A 23,806-nucleotide genomic window follows, 5' to 3' on the forward strand; every position below is an offset into this window, starting at 1 on the left:
GACAGCCCTGCCTGTCTTTCCAAGGGCTGTGCCTTCCACCAATGGCCAGATTTCTCCTCCAGAGCTGCTACGTGGTGCCAGGGCTGTGTGTTTGCAGCCTGTCTGGTGGCAGAGCCTTGACTGGAAGCATGTCAGCCCCAAATGAGATGAAGAGTGTGGAAGTGAAGGGCTGCTGGGGTTTGGTGTCACTGGCAGGGACCTCAAGGTCATTGCTTTTGAGTTTTATTAATGGCTGAGAGCAGGAGTAGGATATAAGCTGTGAGACAGTTATCTGCTGGGAATATCACCTGTGCTGTAGGTCAGCACATCATTTTGTGGGAGATTTTAACTTCTTAGGGGGGAGCAGGGCTACAGAAGTGGGCAGGTTTAATGGAAGTGAGCATCACACAGAACCTTTTGCTATTGAAAGCTGGCAAGGCCCTGGTCCTGGTGAGAATGAGCCCACTCACCCTAAAATAGATTTTTGTGAAGGCAGTGGTTTGCTCTGATGTGTCCAGCTGCATCCAAGCAGATGGCTGAGCCAGGGAATGAGGCAAGGCTCAGGAGGGAGACCCACAGCCCCACTCCCCATCCAGGAGGGAGGTGGCAGAGGAGGGCCCTGGCTGGGTGTCACAGGGACACACAGGGTAGTTGGGAAGTGCTGGCTGACCTCCATCACCTGCTGACCCTCAACCAACGCTCTGCTGGCCAGCCCTCCCAGCTCATCCTTGGCCCCACATTCCCCCACCCGGCTCTTGTTTCCTTCCACAAATATTGAGAAAATAAACAGCACAGCCAAAAGGGGACATCCCTGCATCCCTCCACACACAGCTGCCTCCCCAGGGAGCCACACAGGTGGTGACCTTGCATTCCTCAGTCTGAGGGTTAACTGAGAGAAAGCAAATATTGGCTTCTCCTGGGACTGCTCCAGCCTGTGCCTGCTCCAGCCTGTGCCTGTGGCTAGGGCTGCCTCTTGCCTGAGGAAAGGGACTCATGGTGCAGGCAGGTCCCCATCCCTGGCAGGGGTGGTTGCACTAACATGGCTTTTCACCCAGGTAGCTCAAATTCCCCATAGTGGCCTTGAGCCTGCTCCTTAGGACAGGATCTTCCTATCCCCCATCCTCCTTGACTCTCTTCATCCTGGTTTTGTCTCTTAGCAACACCCCTGCCCAGGACCTGGGCTGTGTGGAGAGGGATGTGACACTTTCTATGCATCAGTCACTTTGTCACCTCCAGAGTGAGTGTGAGGTCATTAACCCCGGAGCACAGTGAGTGAGGATGGAGCATCCCTGCCATGCCTCCCCCCGGTGGCAGCCGCTGCTCTGCCTCCAGCTTGACACCGATCCCCGCTACAGTAACAGTACGGGTGGCAATCAGGGAGGAATTAAAGGATAATTAATGCCAATCCACATGGAAAATTGCTCTCGTCAAACAAACCTGATATCATTTTTTTTGATGAGCTGACAAATTGGGTTGATAAGTAGCGACTGTGCTGACATGATATACCGAGACTTCTGCAAGTCATTTTGCTCTTGCCTGGAGGATATTGCCATGAAAACATTAATATTCTGCAAAAGTCTGTGTAGCATTTCTGACAGCATTCTTCACTGGTAGAAATCCCTGGGGGAATTGCAGTGGTCACCTCTCTGGCAGGGTGCAGTGGGGGTCTGATGGTGGTGAACTAATGTGGTGAACTAATTCTCACCATCTCTGCAAAGCTGTGGTGGTCTTGGAGTCTTTGGTGGCACTACTGACTTTTGCCAATCAGCTCCCAATATCCTGGTCTCTCATTGCCTCCTCTTTCTGCCTTGCACCAGCTGAGGGTGAGCTGAGTGGCCTGGGTGATGCAGCTTGGGAAGAAATCTCCTGCACAGTGAGAGAACTCAGTCTGGAGGACACGTGAGGCAGTGGTGAAAGGAGCAGGGCTGGTGCTGCGGGCGGGATGCCGGTCTAGTGGGGATGCTCTGCCTGAAACACCTGCACTGGGAAACAGCCTCATGCAAGGTCACACAGCTGGGGGAAAAAAAATGTAGGTCACAGCTACAAGACAGGGAGCAGTGTCTGGGGATGTGGTTACACTGAAAAGGACTTAGCAGCCATCGTGTAAGCCTGCTCTGGGATGTGGGCTTCCAGCTTGGGCAGTGATGGATGTGCGGAGTAGCTCTGGCACAGGGGAGTTGCCAGTTTGGGGGGCAGGAGGCCTCTGCTTTATGCTTCAGGGCCCACAGTTTAGAGAGATGTTGGGAAATTAGAAAGTGCTCAGAGAGGAAGTGCAGGATAATTGGACGTCTGGAAAATCTGCATTCCAGTGAAAAGAATTAAAAAGCTCAGTCTATTTAGTGTATGCAAGAGGAGGATAGGAGAGAAATTTATCTCCATCTCTGCATACCTGCATGGAGAAAAGCCTGATTATAGGGATGCCATTAATTTAAAAAAAAAAAAAAAAAAAAAAAAAAAAAAAAAAAAAAAAGAAAAAGAAAAGAGAAAAAGCATAAAATCATTCAATAGCTGCGGGCTGAAACTAGACAAATTCAGACTAAAATTAAATTTGTCTTTTTCACAACAGAGAGCAATTAACCATTGAACACTTAGCTGGGAAGAGGTGAATTGAATGTCCTTTGAAGTTGCAAAGGAGACTGTACTTCTTTTCCCAGTGGTGAAAACTGGAAGTGTCGGTTGGAGCAGAAATCCCTGGGAGGGCTCTGGGTCTGGGCTGAGTACTCAGAGGTGTCCCAGTGATAAAGTGTCTCCTTCTGGGTGATGGATGACATCCCATCCGCTCTCCTCTCTGGGTACTGGGGACATAAGTCCAGTGCCTCCAACACAGGCCAGGTCCTTAATTGCTCTCAAAGCCCCCAAGCATCCCTGCTCTGCAAGGCTGGCAGAGCAAAGGCTGGCTGCAGAGGCTTTTCTCTATCTGGGATGATGTGAGTTGGTGTCTGAACAGGCACGTCTGTGGGTAGGGATGGGGCTGCCACAGCTGGGGGCTGCTGGAGGGGGTTCCAGGCTGACCCTGCTGCTCTCAGCCAGGCTGGGGAGATCCACTGGCGCCGCTCTTCCCACGCTCTCCCCAGGGGATGCTCAGCCGTGGCCTTTCTGACCTCTGTGCTGCAGTCCTGTCTGAGCATCTTAGGCAGAAATATATTTTATTAGCTCTGTAAAAGGGAAAGACAGCCTTGCTTTAATTTTATGAGCTCTAGAATACCTGGTGAGGGGCTGGCTGAACCTTCCAGGGGCTTCGGCTTGGAGCTCACAGGGCAAATGGCAGTGGTGGCTGAAGTTGTTCTCTCTTCCCTACACTCCTCCCTTGTCCATCACAACTGTTCTTCCTGTGCCCCCACCTCCACAGAGCCAGACAGGTCCTGTTCCTCTCCCGTTCCCATCCATCTGCAGAGAGATGCCAGCAGTGACTGTCACAGCAAAGCCAAAACAGAGTGCTCCTGGATTATCCCAGCGTGGGGTTTTCCTGTCTGTCAGTGCCCAAAATTGTGCCTTGAACAATAAGAATGTGAAATTGGGCTGTAGATGAGGACATGGCTCTGGGGAAGTTACACTGTACATTTGGGGACACTTACAGAGTGGGAGAATGCCGTGGGATGCTTTTGGTGCCCCCGTGAGCAGGGCACTTGCAGCCTGCCAACCCCTGATCCCCCCATCCCGTTTGTAGGACTGTCTTTACATCCTCTGGGAATCTTTGTGCTCCTGTCCTTGCCGCCTGCCACAGCAGGGCCTGGGTTTTGTGCTTTTGCTTCTTTTTCTTCCCTTTATTTTCCAGCCTCTTTCACAAAGACACCTATTCTCCCCTCACCGTGCCCTGGGGATTTACACAGAAAGCTCACCCTCAACATGGCAAAAGAAAGGCCCGGGCGGCCCGGGAGAGGAAGCTCACACAAAATGTGGTGTGTGGCTCTTTGTGTCCCCTTTGTAATTCCTCTGCACAATGAACTGCCCTGGCCACCCACCAGCCCCGGGCTACCCCAGGTGCCTCATCCCTCATCCCTCTCTATCGGGCAGAGGTGGGGATGCTCCTCGACGAGCGGCTGAAAGCACAGCCTTTGTGCTCAGAAAAGGGGAGATTTGGGCAGGATGGAGATGGCCACGTTCCTGCAGCAGAAAAAAGCACCTTGCATCCCCGCTAGCCCCCAGGCAGAGCGCTGGGGGTCCCTCCGGCAGAGCCCTTCCATCAGCCCCGCTCTGACGGCTTTTAACATGCTAATGACCCTCTCAAGGGCAGGAGCAGCTCTGTGTAAAACCCATGTTCAGCCCTCGGTCATGGACATTTGCTCGGAGACACAGTGTTAAATATTTATCCTCCCCGCCTCCCCCCAGCTCCGCAGGCATTAACAATAGCGATTGCAACCGGCCCCTTCCCCCTCGCCGGGAACATGTGGCTCCCGGACCATGACAGCGAACGTTATCGTTTGTACCTGTGAATTATTGATAAGGTGTAAGATAGTTCTTGCGGTGAAAAAATAATGAGAGGGAGAGGCTGCAGCCTGGCAGGGCAGGCGCTGCATCAAACCCTCTTCTCGAGGGGCAGAGGAGGAGGTGGGACCCTGTTCCTGCTGGGCCCATCCACCAGCTGACCAGGCCAGCCCTCAGCAGCGTGTGGCCCGCGCCCGGCTGCCGTCCTGCCTGGTGACTGCCCTCGGCATGGTCTGGCTGGCGCCTGTCCCCTCCTGGCCGTCCGCCACCTTCCCCGGGGGAGGTGGGCAGCTGCCCGCCCTGCCCGGCCCTCGCTGCCTGCGCCCCCCGTGAGGCAGGGCCGGCCGCTCCGGCAGCTGCCTGCGGCTCCTGGGGCTGAGCGGGGCCGGCCCCGCTGCTCACCCCGCCGCGGGAAGGGGCAGGCGCTGCCCGGCCCTGCAGACGCTGTGGCTCCAAGGAGCAGATGGGAGAGCCTTTCAGCTGGCCAGGCTGAGGGGCTCTGGAGGTCTCCAGGGGCTGAGGGACAGAGAGTGGTCCTTGGCCTGTGGCTCTATGGCCATCGATATGCTGTCCCTGTGCCTTAATCTGTCCCTGCAAAATCAGGGATGATGCTGCTGAGTCCCTGGAAAGCAGGTGGCAGTCATGAAAAGGGGTCAGGTTTAGGGCTGTCGTTTGTTGGAAGGTGAATGCAGAGTGTCCATCCCCTTAGCTGTGTCCCAGAGAGCCCCTGTGTCTGCCAGCTGGGGCAACTCTGTGCTCCAGCTCTGCCTTGCAAGCCTCTGGGATGCCATGTGGGAAGGTGCAGATGGCTCAGGGGGATCTTGTCATGGTGGCGTGGGCAGTCTGATTAAAATGGTTCAAAGCCCAGCTTTGATATACTTAGACCCTCCATGCTGCTGCTGTGTTTTGCAGGGAGAGCACAAGCAGGAGAGTCCAGGCATTAGCGTGCAGATCTGGGCCAATCTGGGGCTGCACATCTGTGTCCCTGAGCCTGGTGTTGGAGAACCAGGGTCTTCCTCTGTGCCTCACCTCCCCAGACTGCTCTTTGGGTTGTGTGAAGAAGGAAGCATTGCTGGGAGAGGAGCACTGAATGGTCCTTCCACCAGCCTCAGAAGATGGGCTGGAGTCTGCAGGGGCCATGTGCCCCCTCTGCTGCTCCCCACAGTGCTGCCTTTCCAGGTGTGCTGACACAGGAGCAGGCAGAAAACAGCAAAGGCTCTAAAGTGAGAATCAAGGAGTGATTAAGAGAGCAAGTGTGTGTGCAGCGTGTCTGCATGCTGGAGGGAGTGTGGACGTGGTGCAGTGGGCCACGGATTGCAGTGCATGCTGCAGGGTATGGACAGAGCAGGCAGTGCAGCAGAGCGTGTGGAGAGCCCCCAGCCCGAGGGTGCTCCAGCGTCAGGCAGCGTTACCCTGGTACAAGCTGCAGCATGGGAGCTGTAGCAAGGAAGGGGCTGAGTACAGCTCTCATCTCACTGCAGCAGAGCATCCCTGAGCAGGTGATTGATCCCAGCATTAAAGGGTCTGGGAATGTGAGCCCTTGTCTCCCCACTCACCCTTCCCCTCCCTGACTCGTCTCCAGCTGTGCAGCAAATACAAGCCAGTGCACTCGGATAGCAACTTTGAAGTGTGAATTTCAAACACACCCTGTCCTCATCCCCTCTCCCATGTCTGATGGGATGCATAGGGAGCAGCAGGAACACCAGGCACATGAAACAGCCCTGTTCAAAGCCTGGCACTGCAGCTTCTACTTGCAAGTTAAGTTTGCAGGCAATTACCAGGTGGTGTTCCCTGCCATAGCTCCCGGCCTTTTCCCTTGCAAACCGCCTGCTCTCTGCTCTGCTTTTAGGGGAAGAGCCTGGCACAGAGCACACACAAACACCAAAATACACACTGTGTTGGGCTGGGCTCTTGCCTGCAGGTTAAGGTGGGGGATGCTTCAGCCCTCCTGTGGTCCTCATGGCCCCAGCTCAGCACTGAATTGGGCTCACACCAAGCCAGAGTTGAAGACTGAGGAATAGAAGTTTTCTGTGCAGAGGGCAAAGCAAGTCAGCAGCACTTTGACCCTTACTCATGAGGAGGAGACCAAGCCCAGCCCTTTTTTCTCCAGCTGCATTTTGGCTAGAAGGGTGCAGTGGGGATGGCTCATCCATGCTGGATCCCAGGGTGCTGCGGGATGCTCACGTGCTCAGCCAGAGCTGCGGCTGTGTGTGTAGGGGGAGGATCCAGCCCCTTCCTTGTGCAAGGCAGATGCGAGACAGCTCATGTAAACTCGACTTCACAAGACATCAAATGTGCTGTGGTCGGATGGAAATTAGCTCCTGGAGCTCCTTTCTTGTGACACAGAGCAGCTCCTGGCTCCTGCTCCCCCCTCAAAGAGTGGATGGGCTGATAATATGAGGAAGTGCCTGCTCCCCTTCAAGCCACTGTGCCTGGGATCTCATCTCCTGGCTCACTGACAATTTGCATTAATGTTTGCCTAACTAACCAGGAGCCCTCTTACATCCTAATCGCCTTTGCTGGGGGGCTCACATAGCTCATGGGGCAGCAAGACTGGCAGAGGTGATTCTAGGCTCCTATGTCCTTCAGGAATCTCCAACCCTCAGGAAAAAAAAAAAATCCTTTGCCAGAAGAGTGGGCCCTTTTCTCAATTTACTTGAAATTATGTCCCGGATTTCTGTCCAACCAGATCCCTGCATTGTTCCTGAGCAGGATTTCAGTGTGGGAGACAGCTAATTTGCAGTATTTTACATATGTAATATGTTGTCAGAAATTCTTTTAAATGCCTATAATATTTAATTAGGAGGCAGATTTCAGCATATTAGGCAGGAATGGGGCTGTGTAATTAGTTATTGATGATTTAATATCTATTAAGTCAATTAAGTAAAAGCTGGAGGCAAGCTCCCATGTATGAATGTGCCCCATTTTGGGGCTGTTCTGGGATGCAGCAGGGTTGTGCTGGTTGTTTGGCCTTGGAGCAGCTTGTACCCATCCAAGGCTGCTGCAGGGCTTTCCCTCTCCATGAGAGCCATTCTACATGTCAGGAACACCCAGCCCACAGTCCCTGCTGCAGAAGGACATCTCCCACCTGGATCACATCTCCAGCCTCCTCTTGCAGGGCCTGTGACATGCTTGTCTCTCAAACCTGGTATTTCTGGTCTCAAAACTGATCTGGAATCTGACAAAATATGAATCATCCAAGAGATGTAAGAGCGGGCAGAGTCCTGGGCAGACTAGAGTGTATTTTTAGGCAGCACGTGTTGGAATTTGACTGTTGCATAGGGAGAAAAAGGAGGTTTTCAGATCTGAGTGCTCTGGCCATGCTGGAGCCCCACTACTGGCTCTGCATTGCATTGCTGGCCTTCCCACAGCAGCATAGGAAGGAGGATAAGGTCAGGCTGTGCTGCACAGCCCCTGCTTGACTCTCCCATCACAGAGGACCACACTGGGGGTCCAAGCCCTGCATGTCTTCATGAGTCCCTTTATCCACTGCTGGGAGCTCACAGCATGGGCATGCAAACAGGATTGGCACCTCACCTTTCTGGTGGCCCCAGACAGCAGCCATGGCTCCTGCTGCACCTGGAGCCAGTCACTGGGGCACTTCCAGGAGTGTGCCTGTCTCTGGGGACACCAGCACCCAAAGCTGCATCTGCAGCCCAGCCATGCTGCCATGTCACACTCATACCAGTGATGATGACTCACATTCCTGCACAGGCTGCCCTGAGATGGCTCCTGCTGCATCTGGTGGCAGGATCCCAGTCTGTAATGCCCCCACTGAGAGATAGGCACCCATCTCCCTCCAAGGGGGCTGCTATCTGCCCAGCTGCCCTGGTCTGGGTCTTTCCCCCTGTGTGGGGCTTGCAGCCAGGACACCACTGTTCGGGAGATTTCATTCTCCTTTTTATCCTGGCGGTTGGAAGCCAGGGAGCCGATAATGATGAAGGAGTGTAAATGTCAGCAGGAAACCAGCTTCAATCAGAAGTGTTAAAAATAAACCTGCCAGGCCTGCTCTGGCAGGGGTAATCAGCCTCAGCAGCTCCTCTCCCCAGGTCCTACAGCACAAGCTGCAGCTGTGCCAGCAGTGCCAGGCCACCTGAGCAGCCATGCTGGAGGCTGGCTGCAACCCTGGCAGCTCCAGTCCTGGCCAGCACCTCCCCTGGAGCTGTGAGGAGCAACCCCCCAAGCCAGCCAGGATGAAGGGTCCCATCCCCTCTTCCCTGGCAACATCCTCACTCTCCCCTCTGTGGAGCTCCTCTCAGCAATCCTGGCTGCTCTTGAGCTCAATCAGGCTGTGGCAGGAGGTGTGGACATGCAGGTAACACAGTCCCCAGCTATTAAGGCACATCCACAGGGCAGAGTCAGCCATGGGCTCTTGGGGTCACAGAGCTGCTATCCCCACGGTGAGTCAGATGCACTTGGAACAAAGACAGGAGGTGCATTGTTAGCCCCAAAGATAATTAACCTCAGGACAGTTTTGAAAAGGGCTGTGGGGCTGCTCCATCACTTGAACATTAATACAGAAATTGAAGATCTGTGTGAGACCCCCAAGTGCCCACAGACTCAGGACCAGCACTTTTCAGTCTGTGCCTTGTGATTGGGTGCTGCTGTTGGGCTTGATACTTCTCCAAGCTCCACACATGCATGGGTCAGAGAAAGGGAGGAGCACCCAGTGGCTCCAGCAACTCGTTTCTGCCTCTCCAAAACAAGGAGGGGCTGTTGATCCACAGCACAGGCAGGTCCATGGGTGGGAGCTGCAGCTGTACTCACTACCTGCAGGCAGAGGTTTCCCCAGACCTGTGGTGTGGTTTTGTGCTAGGGGCTCTTCAAAGAGCAGCTCTGTGGAGGGAAGCCTTGTGGGCTGGGATGCAGCTCCCCTGTGGCATGGCCCTGACTGGGTGCTGCTCTCCCAAACCCCTCTCAAGAGCAATTGTTACTGGGGCAAGGGCAGCCCCAGCTTGGGCCAGCCCTGTGGCAGGGCTTTGCTGCCTGCCTTCCAGCAGTCCTTATCTTGGCTTTGATGTGTGTCACACGAGATGGAGTCTCTTTATCTTCCTGTTGGGTTTTCCCTGTGTGTCCCTGTGCTTGATTCCCATGCTCGGGTGATCTTGCAGCTCCACATTCCCTCTGCTGTTTTCCATCTGCCTTTCCTTCTCCTATCCTGGCTGTTTCCTCCTAGCACTGTGTAAAATCACATCTCTTTTACCAGCTGTTGGGCACGATTTGAGATGTCCCAGTGGCTCCTTCCTGGCTGCCTTTCATCCTGCAATGCATCTCCCACTTCTCCTCCCACTGCCAGCCTCTCCCAAGAGCTTTCAGGAAGCCCCAGGCTATGAGACATAAGAGTTTTACCTGTCTGAGTGCTAAGGCCAAACATGAGGAGTGTGAAGGATGCTTAGTCATGTCAGGGCATCTTGCCAAGTTCTCCAACTGTCTTGCAAGGTTCAGCCTCAGTTTCAGAACATCCTCCAGGCCAGAGGGAGTTTGCTTTAGCTCTTCTTAAAGCTGAGGCCAGTTGCTGTCCCAGGACCTGTAAAGCTGAGGAGCAGCATCACAGATCCAGAGCATCACTTCTTGGCTCACCAAGATCTGGGACAGATCTGGGACAGCCGGGATGCAATTCTCAGCTTGGCTCAGCCTCATTCACACCTCGGAGGAATCCAGGAGGGCTGGCAGGGCTGGCTTCACACTTATTAGCAATTAAAAGCCTCAGAGCCTGGGAGTCAATTAGCTCTGGGCTTTGCAGTGCTGCAAACCCAGGGGATGAGCCTGCTAACCAGAGCTGCAGCCAACTCCCCACAGGGCTCAGGGCTGGCTTGCCAGAAGAGCTATTTGCTTTTTCATTTACACCTTGGATGAGTGCTGCAGCATGGAGTTTGGGGTATCTTCTCGGGTGTGAGCTGCCAGGCAGGGAGCACGGGCTGCATGCTGCAGGATGTAAGGCTGCATGGCAGGCAGGGCTGGAGCCTGGCACTTCTCAGGGCATGGCACAGCTATGCATGGGGTCGTGATGGGGTGAGGGGGGATTGACCTTGTCCTAACTGTCACAGAGCTACAGGGAGGGTCTTGCTGTGGCACACTGCTGTCTGCTGGAGGTAGAACCACACATGGTCTAGCAAATCCCTGCACCACCCTCAGCTCTCTCTGTCCCAGGTTCTGGAGCTGCTGAGACATCCTGGAACATGTGGGTCTGTGAGTGCTGAGTTGCTATGCTCTGGGCAGCAGTTTCCCTCTGCGGGGTTCGGAGGGCTGGTGTGCAGCCCTGGGGAAAGGGACGTCTCTCTGCCTTTTATTTGCAGCATTTGGGAACCATGCTTGAAATGAGCTGAGGTATGCAGATGTGAAGTAGGCAGGTGCACAGACTGGAGGGTAGTGTGGTAGCTGGAAAAACATGTTTGGTGGAAGGTTCATGCAGGGATTTCCCACTACTAGAGGGTAAGAGAGAAGCAGAAACATGAAAAGAGGGAGGAGAAAAGATTTGCTGAACATCAGGGCTAAGGGGACTTGGAAGTGATGAGAAGCAGGGATGCAGAAAAGCGGGAGGCTGTGCAGCAATGGGGCCAGTGGCTGGGTGCCTTGGGTCCCAGTGGCAGTGGGACACAGGGGCTGTGAGCCAGGCAGGTGCAGTTTTAATGCTCAGTGTCCAGCCAGACGCTGGAGAGAAAGAACCCTCCCCCAGCAGACAGTGAGAACGGGGTCGGGAGTAGATGTGTCAGCCACAGAGGAGGTCCTTCTGCAGGAAATGACAGGCTGGCTGCTCCCACAGGTGGGTTGCAGGACACTCCCCTGCCCTGCTCACCCCGGGCTCTGCCAGACCGCAGGGCACTGGACACAGAAGGAGCTGTGGCTCCCTCAAGGCACTTTGGGACGCGGGGGAGCTGATGGCGATGCCTTAGCCTCGTGTTAGCTCCCCTTCCTGCCGATAACGAGGTTGCAGGAACAAAGGGACACTGTGGGGAGGGGGCGGTGACAGGCACGCAGGGTTTGCAGCTTGTTATTTCACTTGTGTTTCCATTAAAGCTGCTGCTTTTAACTTGTTTCAATCTCTGAAGAGGCTCCAGGGTGCGTAGCAGATGCTTTATTCCCCCTCCCTCCCACCCTCCCTCTTTTCCTTGGCCAGCTCCCCTTGTTCCCATAGCATCCCCCTTCCCACAGAGGCCGAGTCCGCAGCTCTGGCACTGCAGCTCAGCCTACGCAGGAGCTGATCCTTGCTGGGGCTGGACCGGAGCCACTGCCCAGGCGCTGCCCTGGCAGAGCTGCTCAGCAAAGCCTGGCCCCTGCAAGTGCCCTCCTGGCACAGATCACCCACTCACTGGGGACATTGCACTGTCCCCAAATTCCCCAATGCCCAAACAAGGGGCTGCTGGTGTTACCCGTGATGCATGGACCCACATGCCTCAGCATCCCCGGGGTGTCCCCTCAGCACACACTGACACCGTGGTGGCACCCTTGGGTGATACCAGCCAGAGTCAATTGCTGCTATCAGCGGGTCGTGGCATGGTCAGCAGTGTCCCTTTGAAGCCACTGAGATTTATGCACACCCTGAAATGTTTTGCTAAATCAACACCACGCTGGGGCTGGGACTCCTCTCACTAACTGTTGCCATGAGCATATGTTGGCTTTTACACATGCTCTGCTCGTCTGTCCAAGCAACAAACCTCCCCAGCTTTAATGTTTTTGGAAGCATCTGCATCTCCTGGGAGGGAAAGAAGCAGGGCCAGAGCCTGGGGTCAGCACTGCACTTTGGGAAGCCTGGGGAAGGCAGGGTAGTATGCTTGAAGCATTGCTCCCTGCTCTGTTCACTTTTGCACTCTACTGTGTGGACACAGTGGACAGGCAGAAGTTTTTGATAGGGCTTGTATCACTGAGGTCTGAGACACTCAGGACATCGTGGTGTCAAGTTGTGTTTTGCCTTGCTGCAGCAAAGGATTGTTTTGTCCTTATGTATAAGGCTTGGCAAGGAGGAGCTCTGATGCATTGCTTTCACTGGTGCTGAGAAAATAAGAAGAAAAGAAATATTACAAGAAGCCTCAGGTGGGATTGGGTCAGCTCTCCTAAGAGAAGTGATTATTTACTTTCACTTGAACCACAGTGGATATGACCTGGTGCCAAGAGATGCTGAGGATGCTGGTCCCTTTGGGAGGACTGTCCCATGGCCTGGAATCGTATCAGCCACCACGGGTGGTGTGTGAGCAGGTGATGATGTGGGTACACAGCCCTTGCATGGGGAAAATGACACTCAGGGCTGGGCAGCCTGGGTGATTCAGAGCATAAGGACGCTGTATCTTGCAGGTGGGGACATGAGCCCTGCTTTCCAGTAGGAATGGGGTAGAGATATGCATGTAAGGGCATATAGAGGCCAAACTGCCCATCTCACTGTGGAGCAATGAGAACACAGGGCAGGAGAGGTCAGTGGTGGCTTTCAGGCTGGTGTGGTGACTAGAAGGATAGCCGGTTGTCTTAATCTCAAGGACCTTTGTAGGGATACCACCCTGCCTTTGCACAGTGCCACAGAGATGTCTCCTGCCCTGGATTTGGTTGCTGCCAGCATCCTTGTCCCCTCTGTCTGTGCTGTCCCTGCTCCATGCACCCTTTCCCAGTGCCCATCAAGGCTGTGTGTGTCAGGAGGCAGTTTCTGTGGCTGCAGGTTGCAGTCTCCCCCAGCTCGCTGCGGGCTGTGGCAACCAGAGCTTGGAGGATAATGAGATCTTAATAGTCCAATTATATCCCATCGATTTACTCAGCACGTAATTGTTGGCGGCTGGGGCTGCTTGATGAGCCGCTCCACTCCGGCTGCCAGCAGGGAGGGCTGTGCCACCCCGCCCAGCCTGGGATGCTGCTCACAGCAAACAGCTGTTCCCCCTTGAACCCCTGTAGGAGCAGTGCCTCCCTCCCCCACTTCCAGCTCACTGTCCCCCTCTTCCAGGAGGGGGCAGTGACAGGAGTGACAGGCAGAGATCGTAGCCGGGATCCTGATACCCTGCCCTGGCTGGGCATTCCAGCATTGCCCTGACCCCAGGCTGATGTCCCCCGTACTGCCCTGGGGAGCAGAGGGGCTGTGCATCTCTGCCTGCCGCTAAAACAGGGTGACAGAAGTGACTCCTGGTGGGTGACAGTCCCCGCCAGCAGAGCAGTGGTGGAGCCATTGTCCACGCAGCCTGCACTGGGCAGGGTGGTGCTAGCAGAGATGTGCCCAGCTGGTCTCCCGGCAGCAGGAGTCAGCTCCCGAGCATCCACCTGCAGGTGTTCTTGCCACAGCAAGGCTTGGCAGGTGCATCTCGGCACTTGGCTTCTATTAATTTTCCTTTTGAGCTGGCTGTGGCTGAGAGATGCATGGACTTCTAATTTGGAGGATTCACTCTTAGCTGTGATTGTATGCCTGCCTTTGTGATTGTGTTGGTCGTTCCTTGTTCTAGCATTGTGAAAAGCAGTAAATAATGTTCCTTGTCCCCACACCATGCTGCTTTGTGCCCTGTCCCATTCCCTCCCATTCCCCCTTCTGCCCCCTGCCAAAGTGCCTTTTCCAGAAACCCCACCATGTTTCTCCAGAGTGGCAGGGGCTCACACTGAGCCCACCACTCTACACCTTGGCTTGTTTGTAACCATGCGTCAGCACCTGCCATCCCACCTTGTCCTGTGCAAATGCCCTCAGCCCCAAGGGCTGGGGTTGCAGTGGGTGGCAGGCAGCAACAGGCAGTGGTGGGTAGCACACAGGCTGTGACCTTGGGGACAGTGGGGTGACATGGGCTGGGGGCAGTGGGCGGTCTGTCCATCTCCCTTGGCCAGGATGGAGTGGTGCCAGCAGCTGGGCCAGTGGAGCCCATTAAAAATCAAACAGTGTGACATAATGCTGGGGGCATGCCACGGCAACCTGAACCTGAGACAGGCTGTGGGCTCCTGCTCAAACTCTCACTGGGGACTGGGGCAGGTGACACAGCGGACAAAATTCTGCCTTGTTGCCCTGGCATCCTGCTAATGCAGAGGAGGGGTGGCTGCTCCCCATCTCCAGCAAGCAGCTCCCTAAGGGACACTCCTCCTTGGGCACTGGGTCTTTGAAGCACTGGGGACTTGTGTGCATCACCTCAAGTGGATTGTGTAGCCACATGTGGGATTGTGGACATGTGGGTGACACTTCCCCCAGCACAGGGCTGCAGGTGCTGATGCTGACGCAAGCAGTGGGTGCAGCAGCTCCTGCCCTGAAGTGGCAACAGGGAGTGCAGAACCCTTGGGAGACTCTGGGCTGTTCTACTAATGCAAGTGCTGATTAGTCTATTGATTTTTTGTAATGCAGGAGTCTTACTGTCCCTTCAGCTCACCCCTTGTCACCTGTCAGGCAGTGAAGGTGGTGGTGTGAACAGCTGTCAGCCCTGTCTCTGCTCATCCCTCTCCCCTGGACAGGCTGTGCTGGGACAGACAGCATGTGCAGGGTGATGTGAGGGACACCAGGTTGCTTAATAGCTGCAGGTGCCACAGTCCTTGCTGGGGAAATGCTGTTTGTGCTCTGGCACAGCTGCCTCTGGCATGGCACCAATGAGGTGAGGCTGGGATCCAGGGAGCACTTGTTCCAGCATGAAACACGATGCTCTGCAGGGCTGGTGGCTTTGGTTGCCTTGTCTGCTCGAGGCTTGGTGGATGGTTGCTGTGGCTGAGCTGGTGCCCGCAGTGATTGGTGTCAGCACTGGCGGAGCGGAGCTGCTGCAGCAGTGCTTGGTATGTGAGCCAGGGGCATGCAGTGTCGTGCATTTTCATTGTGGGAGCTGTGGGTTGGCAGAGGCTGAAGCCCTCATAATGAGTTTCCAGCATGGGTGCTGGGGAGGAAACAAGGTAAAGAGAGGAGCAGCCCCCTGCACTTCACCTGCCTGGAGTTGGCATGCTGGCACTGCCAGGGTGGAAAGTCAGTCACCTGGCACAGCGTGACCCGCAGCCCTCGCCGCTGTGCCTGGGACATGACACGGGCTGCAGCCTTGGCCCGGACAAGGTGCCCGCGTGGCTGCTACCGCCGGGCAGGCTGGACCTGTTCACCAGCAGTGGAGCCAGCCCAGCGGCGCTGCCAAGCCGGGCCGCCTGGCGAGGGCCGCGCCTCGCCGGAGGCTGCCAGGCCGCCCCGGCGCTCTTGGCAGCGGGGGGCTCGGCGGACGCGGGGCCAGCGCCGCTGGAAGCAATTATCGCCCCGCTGCGTCCGGCCCTAATCCCCTCACACGGCGCGCAAGGAGCCGGCTCGCCAAACAAGGCTCAATCAGGTTAAAGTGTGAAGTCAGGATTAGCCAAAAGAATGAGAGCGTGGTAATAGCTCCGGCCTCCTTGCCCGGCCGCCGCAGCCCCGCCGCGGCCCCCTCCCTCTCGCCCGCCCTGCGGCCCGGCGGGCTCTTGCCGGGGAGATTAAGGCTGCCGGGGTTTGTTTGCCTGAGTGGGCTCCCCACTGGGAAGCCATGTCGAACAGTTTTGCTCGGGCGCCCCGCTAAGCGCCGGGCAGGGCGTCGCGCTGGGGGGTTGGCTCCCGCCGCCGAGGCCCTGCCAGCCCCGCGGGGCCGCGCCCGCGCCTGGCTCCTCGCCGAGGCTCCCCGGGAACCGGGGCGGTGCGATGGGGCTCTGGCTGCCAGGAGAGGCAGCGCTGGGACACCTCCTGCCTCGCCAGGGGTACCGCGAGTGTCTGACAGCCGTCACACACACAATGGGGCAGAGCAGCCGGGTGTAAGATGTGAGCAGGGAAGCTCCTGCAATCGCGATCCCTGACTGCCGCCATCCCCCTCGCTGCCCGGCAGGGAGCACTTGTGTGGATATAGGCTGGCCATGAGGCTTTTGGGGGACTTGGAAGAAAAGTGGGTGCCTGCCTTCTTGCCATCACACAGCTGTGGGTTGGTGCTGGCTGCTGCTGTTGTACAGGCATCTGCTGGGTCAGAAATCCATGTGGGAGGTGAGTGTAGTGACAGAGGTGTCCTCCATCACGTCCTCACCCCCTGTTATACTTTCCCTTTGCGCCCCTGGGACTACCATAGCCCTCTGTACCTTGTGCTGTGCAAGGACAAGCACTGTGAATGGGCTGGCTGTTTGGTAAACACCTGGATTCAACAGCCAGGAACTCTTTAACTTGGAGTTTGAGGACAATACCTGGAAGTGAAACCAGAAGAGGCAGTGAGGGTGACTGTGACAACTCCCCCTTCTCTGTGCCTATCCATCAGCTGGTCCCCGGCAGGCCTGTCAGACCTGCCAGTGCCTGTGGTCAGCACTGCAAGCTGGTGCTCCACATGCCATGGCAGTGACACTCTTGTATTCAAGTGGGGCATGAGGTGGCACCAGTGCAGCCGCCGTGGGTGCTGCGAGCGGCACAGCGGGGCGAGGAGAAGCCGTGCCATCTGCTGTTTCTTCTGCGCCAACGTGTAAAGCAAACATAGCTGGGAGCTATGAAACACCAGGAGGGAAGGGGCCGTGCCTTGTTCCAACGCCGGGGCCTGAGGATTCCACAGGCAAAGCATGTGTTTGTCCTGGTGTCGTCAGCTGTGTAATTGTGCAATGTAATCTAAGCCCGGTGCCGGGGCCTTGCTGAAACCCTCCCATCCAGCGTCTGTCCCTCTTGGCTTCGGTACCCCCCACGGCAGCACTTCATCAGGGACTGTCACAAAAAGCTGTGAAGGGGAGAAGCCTCGCAAAGTCAGTTGCAACCTTCTAGCAGCATTTCCGTCGCAAGCTGCAAATGAGCAGCTTGGAGACAGACGCTTGGGTTTGCTCCCTGGGCACACTGGGACTCCCATGTGCTCCAAGCAGAGAAATGGGAGCAAGCTTTCCATGGGGGAGCCAGACAAGTCACAGACAGGACCTGCACCCCTGGGAGAGGGGTGCAGAGCACTGAAGTGTGGTGCTCACCTCTGTGATGGTTTAATGCTGGAGGACAGGCAGCTGCCAAGAAGGAACGCGGTGCACTGAGTGCTTTGCTAGAAAGATTGATGAAATGCACCTGGAGGGTTCATAGAATCAGAGTATGGTTTGGGTTGGAAGAGAACTTGAAGATCATCTAGTTCAAACCCTTGGCCATGGGCAGGGATGGCACCCACTGGATTAGGTTGCTCAGTGCCCTATCCAGCCTAGCCTTGAACACTTCCAGGGATGGGGTATCCACAAGTTCTTTGGACAACCTGTTCCAGTGGCTTGCTATCCTCACAGTAAAGAATTTCTTCCTTACATCTAATTTAAAACTGTGCTCTTTTAGTTTAAAACTGTTTCCCCTATCACTGTCTGCCCATGTAAAAAAGTTGCTATCTTTTCCTAAGAGTTTTCTAAGGGATTCCTTGTGGGAGCTAAAAGAGAAAAGAGGAATTGGTGCAATGCTGTCTTTTTCTGAAAAGTCATTGCAATTCCTCGGGGTCCCCAGACTCATCACATCCCCAGCATAGTATGAGGAGAAGATGTTTGTATTTGAAGGAGTGCTGGACAATTGGAGGCTGCTGCAGGTATCCGGTTCTTTCCCTTTGGAGAGGGTGAGGGACCCTGATCCCCCGTGGGCGGGTCGGGCGGAGTTCTGGGAATAGCCGGCCCAGTCAGGGCAGGCGGCGCAGGCAGCACGAACAGCAGGGCAGCCTGGCAGTGCCGCCACGTGGGTTGCTGCGAAACTGCGCCTGCTGCTCGCAGAGGAGCTGGGCTTGTCCTTCTCCAGAAGCCTGGGCAGTTCCTGGGGCGACATCTCCCTTCCACTGCTCCGGCAATGATGCTTTGCCAGCAGGGTTTGTTTCCCAGGAGTGACCCAGAGTGATGTACGAACTGTGCGGGGGCAGGGGCTGGTGCATCACACTGGACTGTATAGCATCTCCTTGGTGGTCAGGCATCCCACTGGAGGGCTAGGCAAGCCCACTGTCCTTTCATTTTCCTTTTCCTCATGCAGCTGTGCACGTAATGCTGGTGCTTCCCTCTGGGGACATTTTCTCATTGTGTTAGTGAAGCTTTCAGCTGCGGTGAAGTCCCAGTTTGGAGACCTCCTGGTGTTTTGCAAGCAGCTTGTGCCCATTTGTTGAGCCCACTTTTTGGAGGAAATGAGGGCATGGGGAGGAAATTGGATGCTGTGCCTCCATCCTGACCCAGTCCAGCTGTGGGGTATCAATAGCAAACAGGCTTTGTTATGTTGAAGGAGAGCTGGTGAGTACTATGTGTGAAGTGCTGATATCTATGGACACCCTAAACCACCTCTTGGGGCTGGGGTGGAGGTGTCTGTGTGGCCTGTGTAATTCTGGGGACATTTAATCTGTGTGGGATACCCTGGTCCTCCTCCTCACTCATCCATGGACTTGCATAGGAAAAATGCTATGTTGTGCCTCAGTTTACCTCTGCCAGGAAGGAGATGGGAACTTGACCTCCTGCCCCAGGGGTGGCTGGAGCAGGACTGTGCTGGCACCTCAGGATGGGAGCAGGCAATGCAGTTGCCAGCCAATTTCAGAGGAGCTGCTCACTATTAGGGTGGGAGAGAGAATGGCTGTTTGGGAGCCATGGAGAATAAATAAAACAATCAGGTCTTCCCACAGCTGAGTCAGTCTACCCAGACCCTGCTTGCAGTGAGATTTGTGGTCTTCATAGTCTTTAAAAGCCAGCCCAGGCATGATAGGGGATCTGACCTGCTGCCAGCCCTGCAACACAGAGCCCTTGCTGGCTTGGCATGCCCTGGCATTACAGAGCAGGTGATTACACAGACAGTACCCTACAGTGATGAAGTAAATAATGACCCGATTATTTGTACCCTCTGAAGTGCAGGTCAGGCTCCATGGGAATGCCTCCTGGAGCCACTAAGTGTAATTACCAGTTAATCAGCAGGGACCTGTAATTATAGCAGTCAGAGAGCATTTAAGTATGGAGGGTTTTCCCGGAGCTGTGCCAGTCAGCTCTGCTTGTCAGAGCCAGGGACTGCAGTGCCCAGGGAGGCCCAGTTACTTTGAGCCACCATGGATGGAGTCAGACTTGCCTCAGGACAGCCAGCAGAACAGTGGTCAGCCAAGGACCTGAGCCAAATTAGTTTGTCAGAGTCCCCGAGGGATCACTGAGTGCCAGGGCGTGCCCCTGCCTGTGGATGCCCTGCTCCCACAGGACATCACACTTTGCAGGCACTGCCCATTTGCCTTCCTGCCTCTTTCTTCTGCAGGGACCTGAGTGAGAACCTCATCCAGGCCATCCCCAGGAAAGCATTCCGTGGGGCCACCGACCTCAAGAACCTGTGAGTACTGGCAGTGTTGGGCATGCGGGAGTTTGGGGTCAGGTCCAGTGGCAGCAGGCAGCAGAAGATCAGGAGCACTAATTGCTCCCTGCCTGGGCTGTCCCAACAATTCTCCCTTTTTTTCCCTTTCTCCTTCAGGCAACTGGACAAGAACCAGATCAGCTGCATTGAGGATGGGGCTTTCCGTGCCCTGCGGGGGCTGGAGGTCCTGTAAGTGACTGGGGACAAGGCTGGAGCCTCCAGTCTGCAACCCCATGCAGGATGAGGGTGTCCTTGAGTGTCCCCCCTCACTGAGGTGCTGCAGGGACATCCCCAGCATGCCATCTCTCCCTGGGCATGAGCAGGGGCTGACCAGGGTTCTGGTACAACTGCTGCAGAGCTGTGCTCCAGGGCTTGATCCTGCCCCTGAGGGCCACCTGGGTGCCACTGGCTGTGGAGAGGAGATGCCTGGGAAGGACAGCAAGTCCTGCTGGGGGTTTGGGCTGTCCCCAGCCTGTAGTTCTCCATCCATTCACCCTGTGCTAGGTTGCTCCCAGGGATTAGTGCCACCTAGACCATCTCACGTGCCTATTTACAGCCTGTCTGCCCTGACTTTCTTTGCCTGTTTGCCCTTCTTTGTCTTCCTGCAGGACCCTGAATAACAACAATATCACTTCAATTCCTGTGTCCAGCTTCAACCACATGCCCAAGTTGCGGACGTTGTGAGTGCCAGGGCCGTGGTGGTGGTGGGAGTGGCCTCCTAGGCTAGAGTGGGATGTCCCCAGCTCTGCTGCTGGTGCTGGTGTCTCAATAGTGCTGGGACAGCACCATGGTGAGGGAACAAAGGGGACACCCCTGCAGAGCATCCCCAAGTACTGCCAAGCAAGGCGGCCTTGGCAACTGTCACAGATGCTCTTTGGCCCCTCTGTATCTCCCTCTGAATCCTCCCAGCCTTTGGGATGAGCCAGGCTGGGGCATCCAGAGGGCAATGGGGTGAGCAGGAGCTGTCCTGTGTCTGCTGACAGCTCCATCCATCTGCCCACAGCCGCCTGCATTCCAACCATCTCTTCTGCGACTGCCACCTGGCCTGGCTGTCACAGTGGCTGCGCCAGCGCCCCACCATCGGGCTCTTCACCCAGTGTGCTGCTCCCGCCCAGCTTCGCGGCCTCAACGTGGCTGAGATCCAAAAGAACGAGTTCAGCTGCTCCGGTGAGGGGGCAGAGGAGGTGGTGGGGTGGTGGGTGCCAGGGCAGGGACATGGGCCAGGGGGACAAGGCTTCTGCCACCAATGCAGCCCATCTCCACTCCTTGCCATGTGCCTCAGCTCACAGCCTCAGAACACATGCTGTGGGTTCATCTCAGGTCAGCACAGTCCTTGGTAAGGGGACAATATGGGGACAATGCCACCCTATCCATGTGACAGTACATCAGTTTCTGCCTTTGGAGCTTTTGCAGGGGGTTGGGGTGCACCAAGATCTTATGCACCCACTCAGGGGTGCCATGAACTGTCCCTGTATACTGAGCTGTCACAGGATCCCTTCTTCAGGCTGCTGCCACATACTGGCCTGGCTCAGCTTTTTGCAATTCCAATGCTGGCTGCTTCCCTGGCAGGACAAACGGACTCAGCACATGCCCAGCTCTGCAGCTTGTCCTCCGGCTCCTGCCCAGCCATGTGCACTTGCAGCAATGGCATTGTGGACTGCCGGGGCAAGGGGCTGACGGCCATCCCCGCCAACCTGCCCGAGACCATGACAGAGATGTGAGTATGGCCCCACACCATCACCATCGGGCTCTGGGTGGCTCAAGGCACTGGGAACACAGGAGCAAGCCCTGCAGCTCAGCCACTCCGTAGGCTAGCAGGCCTTCCTTGCCCTTCTCTCCCTCTGCCCAGATTTAGCCCTGGATTTAGCTGCATTAAAAATGTAAATAGAGAAATAATCTCCTTAGAGGAATCCAATTATGGTGCAGAGCCCCTGCTGGGACAGTGCAGAAAGCATGTGGGAGGCAGCAGGCACCCCCAAACCCAAGGTGCTGGGGAGGAGAGGTGCTTCCTCCACCCCAGCCACCATGGTTTCCCCACCCATGGCACCTTTCCCTGATGGAGAAAGCCCCAGCCACAGGATGCAAGTTATCTCTGGGCAGAATATTTCCACTCCTGTGGGGTAACTTACTGCAACCTTAGGAGTCCTGCAGGCCCAGCTCTGTCAGTGGGGTTCTGGGGTTTGCCAAGCCCTAGAGCCCTCATGTCTCCCTATTCTCTTTGCAGACGCCTGGAACTCAACGGCATCAAGTCCATCCCCCCAGGAGCCTTCTCACCCTACAAGAAGCTGCGGAGGATGTAAGTGTGCAGCCTGTGCCAGCTCACCCTGAACCCCAGCACCCTTCACCCTGCTGGCCACTGCTGAGAGCTGACAGACGTGGGGCACCTGCTGTGACACGGGTGCCCCATATGGCAGCACTGGGAGGGGGTCTTGGATAACCCCAGCTCTGTATATTGGGTCTTGGGGGTGGTCCACTGGAACAAGCAGAACGATGAGGACATGGGACAAGAGAAGAGGGGACCAGGCCACCTTCTCCCTTTGGGTTTCAGAGACCTGAGCAACAACCAGATCTCGGAGATCGCCCCTGACGCCTTCCAGGGGCTGCGCTCACTGAACTCCCTGTAAGTATCTACACTGGTGTGGGTGGGATGGGGTGGATGCTGTACCCCTTAACCATGGCCCACACCACTCCCTCCATCTCTCTCACACCAGCCTTTCTTTCCCAGGGTGCTGTATGGCAACAAGATCACGGACCTCCCTAAGGGTGTCTTTGGAGGACTTTTTGCCCTGCAGCTGCTGTAAGGCACCAATGGCTGTGTGGGATGCTTTTCAGGGACACAGGGAAGCAGGACTGAGGTCCCTAGCACCCATGGTGCAGTGAAGGGGTGTCCCCAGACTCACATCCCTCCCTCCCTGCCAGGCTTCTCAATGCCAACAAGATCAACTGTGTACGGGCTGATGCCTTCCAGGATCTGCAGAACCTCTCACTGCTCTCACTGTATGACAACAAGATCCAGAGCCTGGCCAAAGGCACGTTCACCTCCCTGCGGGCCATCCAGACTCTGTGAGTGTTCACTCCAGCTCCCGTGGCTGGGCAGGAGAGCCTCTGGGGGAAAAGCATCTCCAGGGCTGGAGCTGCTGATCACTCCCTGCTCCTGGCAGCGTGTCACCCACTGCTCCTGGTGGTGTGTCACCCGCTGTCCCTGGCACAGGCACCTGGCCCAGAACCCTTTCATCTGTGACTGCAACCTGAAGTGGCTGGCAGATTTCCTGCGTGCCAACCCCGTGGAGACCAGTGGAGCCCGCTGTGCCAGCCCCCGGCGCTTGGCCAACAAGCGCATCGGCCAGATCAAGAGCAAGAAGTTTCGCTGCTCGGGTGAGAGCTGTCCCCAGCCCTGTCACAGGCATCCTGCAGCACAGCTGTCCTCAGCCCTGTCCCAGCCTGGTGTCTGTGTGCTCAGAGGGCTGATGTGTTGTTTTTTTTCCCTCAGCCAAAGAGCAGTATTTCATCCCAGGTGAGCAGAGGAGCTGCACGTATGTGCATGGGTGTGTGCATGGTGCCCTTTTAGCCAGGCTGACTGCGGGGGTGTTGCGCCACAGACCCGTGGCCTGGCCCAGCCGAACCACACTTCATTTCCCACTGGGTACCAGGATGTGTTGTGGCATCTCCCATCCTGCCGTTACCTGGATGGGCGCAGAAGTGTCCCCAGGGTCCAGTTTTGTTTGGAGGAGGGTGGTGGGCAGGGCAGTGCCCCATGTACCCAGGAAAAATATCCTTGTAGATAAGCTTCTTTGGGCATGGAGAAAACTAATATGTGCACAAGGGCTGGAATGAAGGGAGCTAGGGAGGAAAATGAGACCAGGTGGGCATGTGGGAGGATCAGAGGGAGAGGAGGGAGGCACAGTCCCCTGTACCTCTGCCTGTGGGAGCCCACGCTGCCTTCACCATCACACAGGGACAGAGGATTACCAGCTGAACAGTGAATGCAACAGTGACGTGATCTGCCCCCCAAAATGCCGCTGTGAATCTGGTGTGGTCGAGTGCTCCAACCTGAAACTCACCAAGATCCCAGATCGCATCCCACAGTCCACAGCGGAGCTGTAAGAGTCTCCTCTCTCACTCTGCTTTCCTTCCTGCAGCAGGCACCTTTCTGGCGCTGGGGTTTGGCTCAGGGTTTGGGCTGTACCAGGTACT

At 55.9% G+C, this 23,806-nt stretch overlaps 1 protein-coding gene across 2 annotated transcripts in view; it reads left to right on the plus strand.

The window, feature by feature from the left end:
* The window catches only part of SLIT1 (slit guidance ligand 1), a 60,798-nt gene that overhangs the window by 24,191 nt on the left and 12,801 nt on the right, over window positions 1–23,806 (plus strand). For both annotated transcript variants that reach the window (XR_011682171.1, XM_071446150.1), the window contains exons 5-16: window positions 19,520–19,591; window positions 19,730–19,801; window positions 20,221–20,292; window positions 20,616–20,779; window positions 21,182–21,329; window positions 21,837–21,908; window positions 22,161–22,232; window positions 22,338–22,409; window positions 22,532–22,675; window positions 22,824–22,987; window positions 23,103–23,126; window positions 23,568–23,712. Coding sequence is in view for 1 of the 2 variants with exons in the window: in XM_071446150.1 (XP_071302251.1) it covers window positions 19,520–19,591; window positions 19,730–19,801; window positions 20,221–20,292; window positions 20,616–20,779; window positions 21,182–21,329; window positions 21,837–21,908; window positions 22,161–22,232; window positions 22,338–22,409; window positions 22,532–22,675; window positions 22,824–22,987; window positions 23,103–23,126; window positions 23,568–23,712 (1,221 nt within the window). In the remaining variant the exon portion in view is untranslated. The remainder of the gene's footprint in view (window positions 1–19,519; window positions 19,592–19,729; window positions 19,802–20,220; window positions 20,293–20,615; window positions 20,780–21,181; window positions 21,330–21,836; window positions 21,909–22,160; window positions 22,233–22,337; window positions 22,410–22,531; window positions 22,676–22,823; window positions 22,988–23,102; window positions 23,127–23,567; window positions 23,713–23,806) is intronic.

This window comes from Agelaius tricolor, unplaced genomic scaffold (genome assembly GCF_023055355.1).
Source record: "Agelaius tricolor isolate 1412-34295 unplaced genomic scaffold, bAgeTri1.0.p SCAF_22, whole genome shotgun sequence".
NCBI lineage: Eukaryota > Metazoa > Chordata > Aves > Passeriformes > Icteridae > Agelaius > Agelaius tricolor.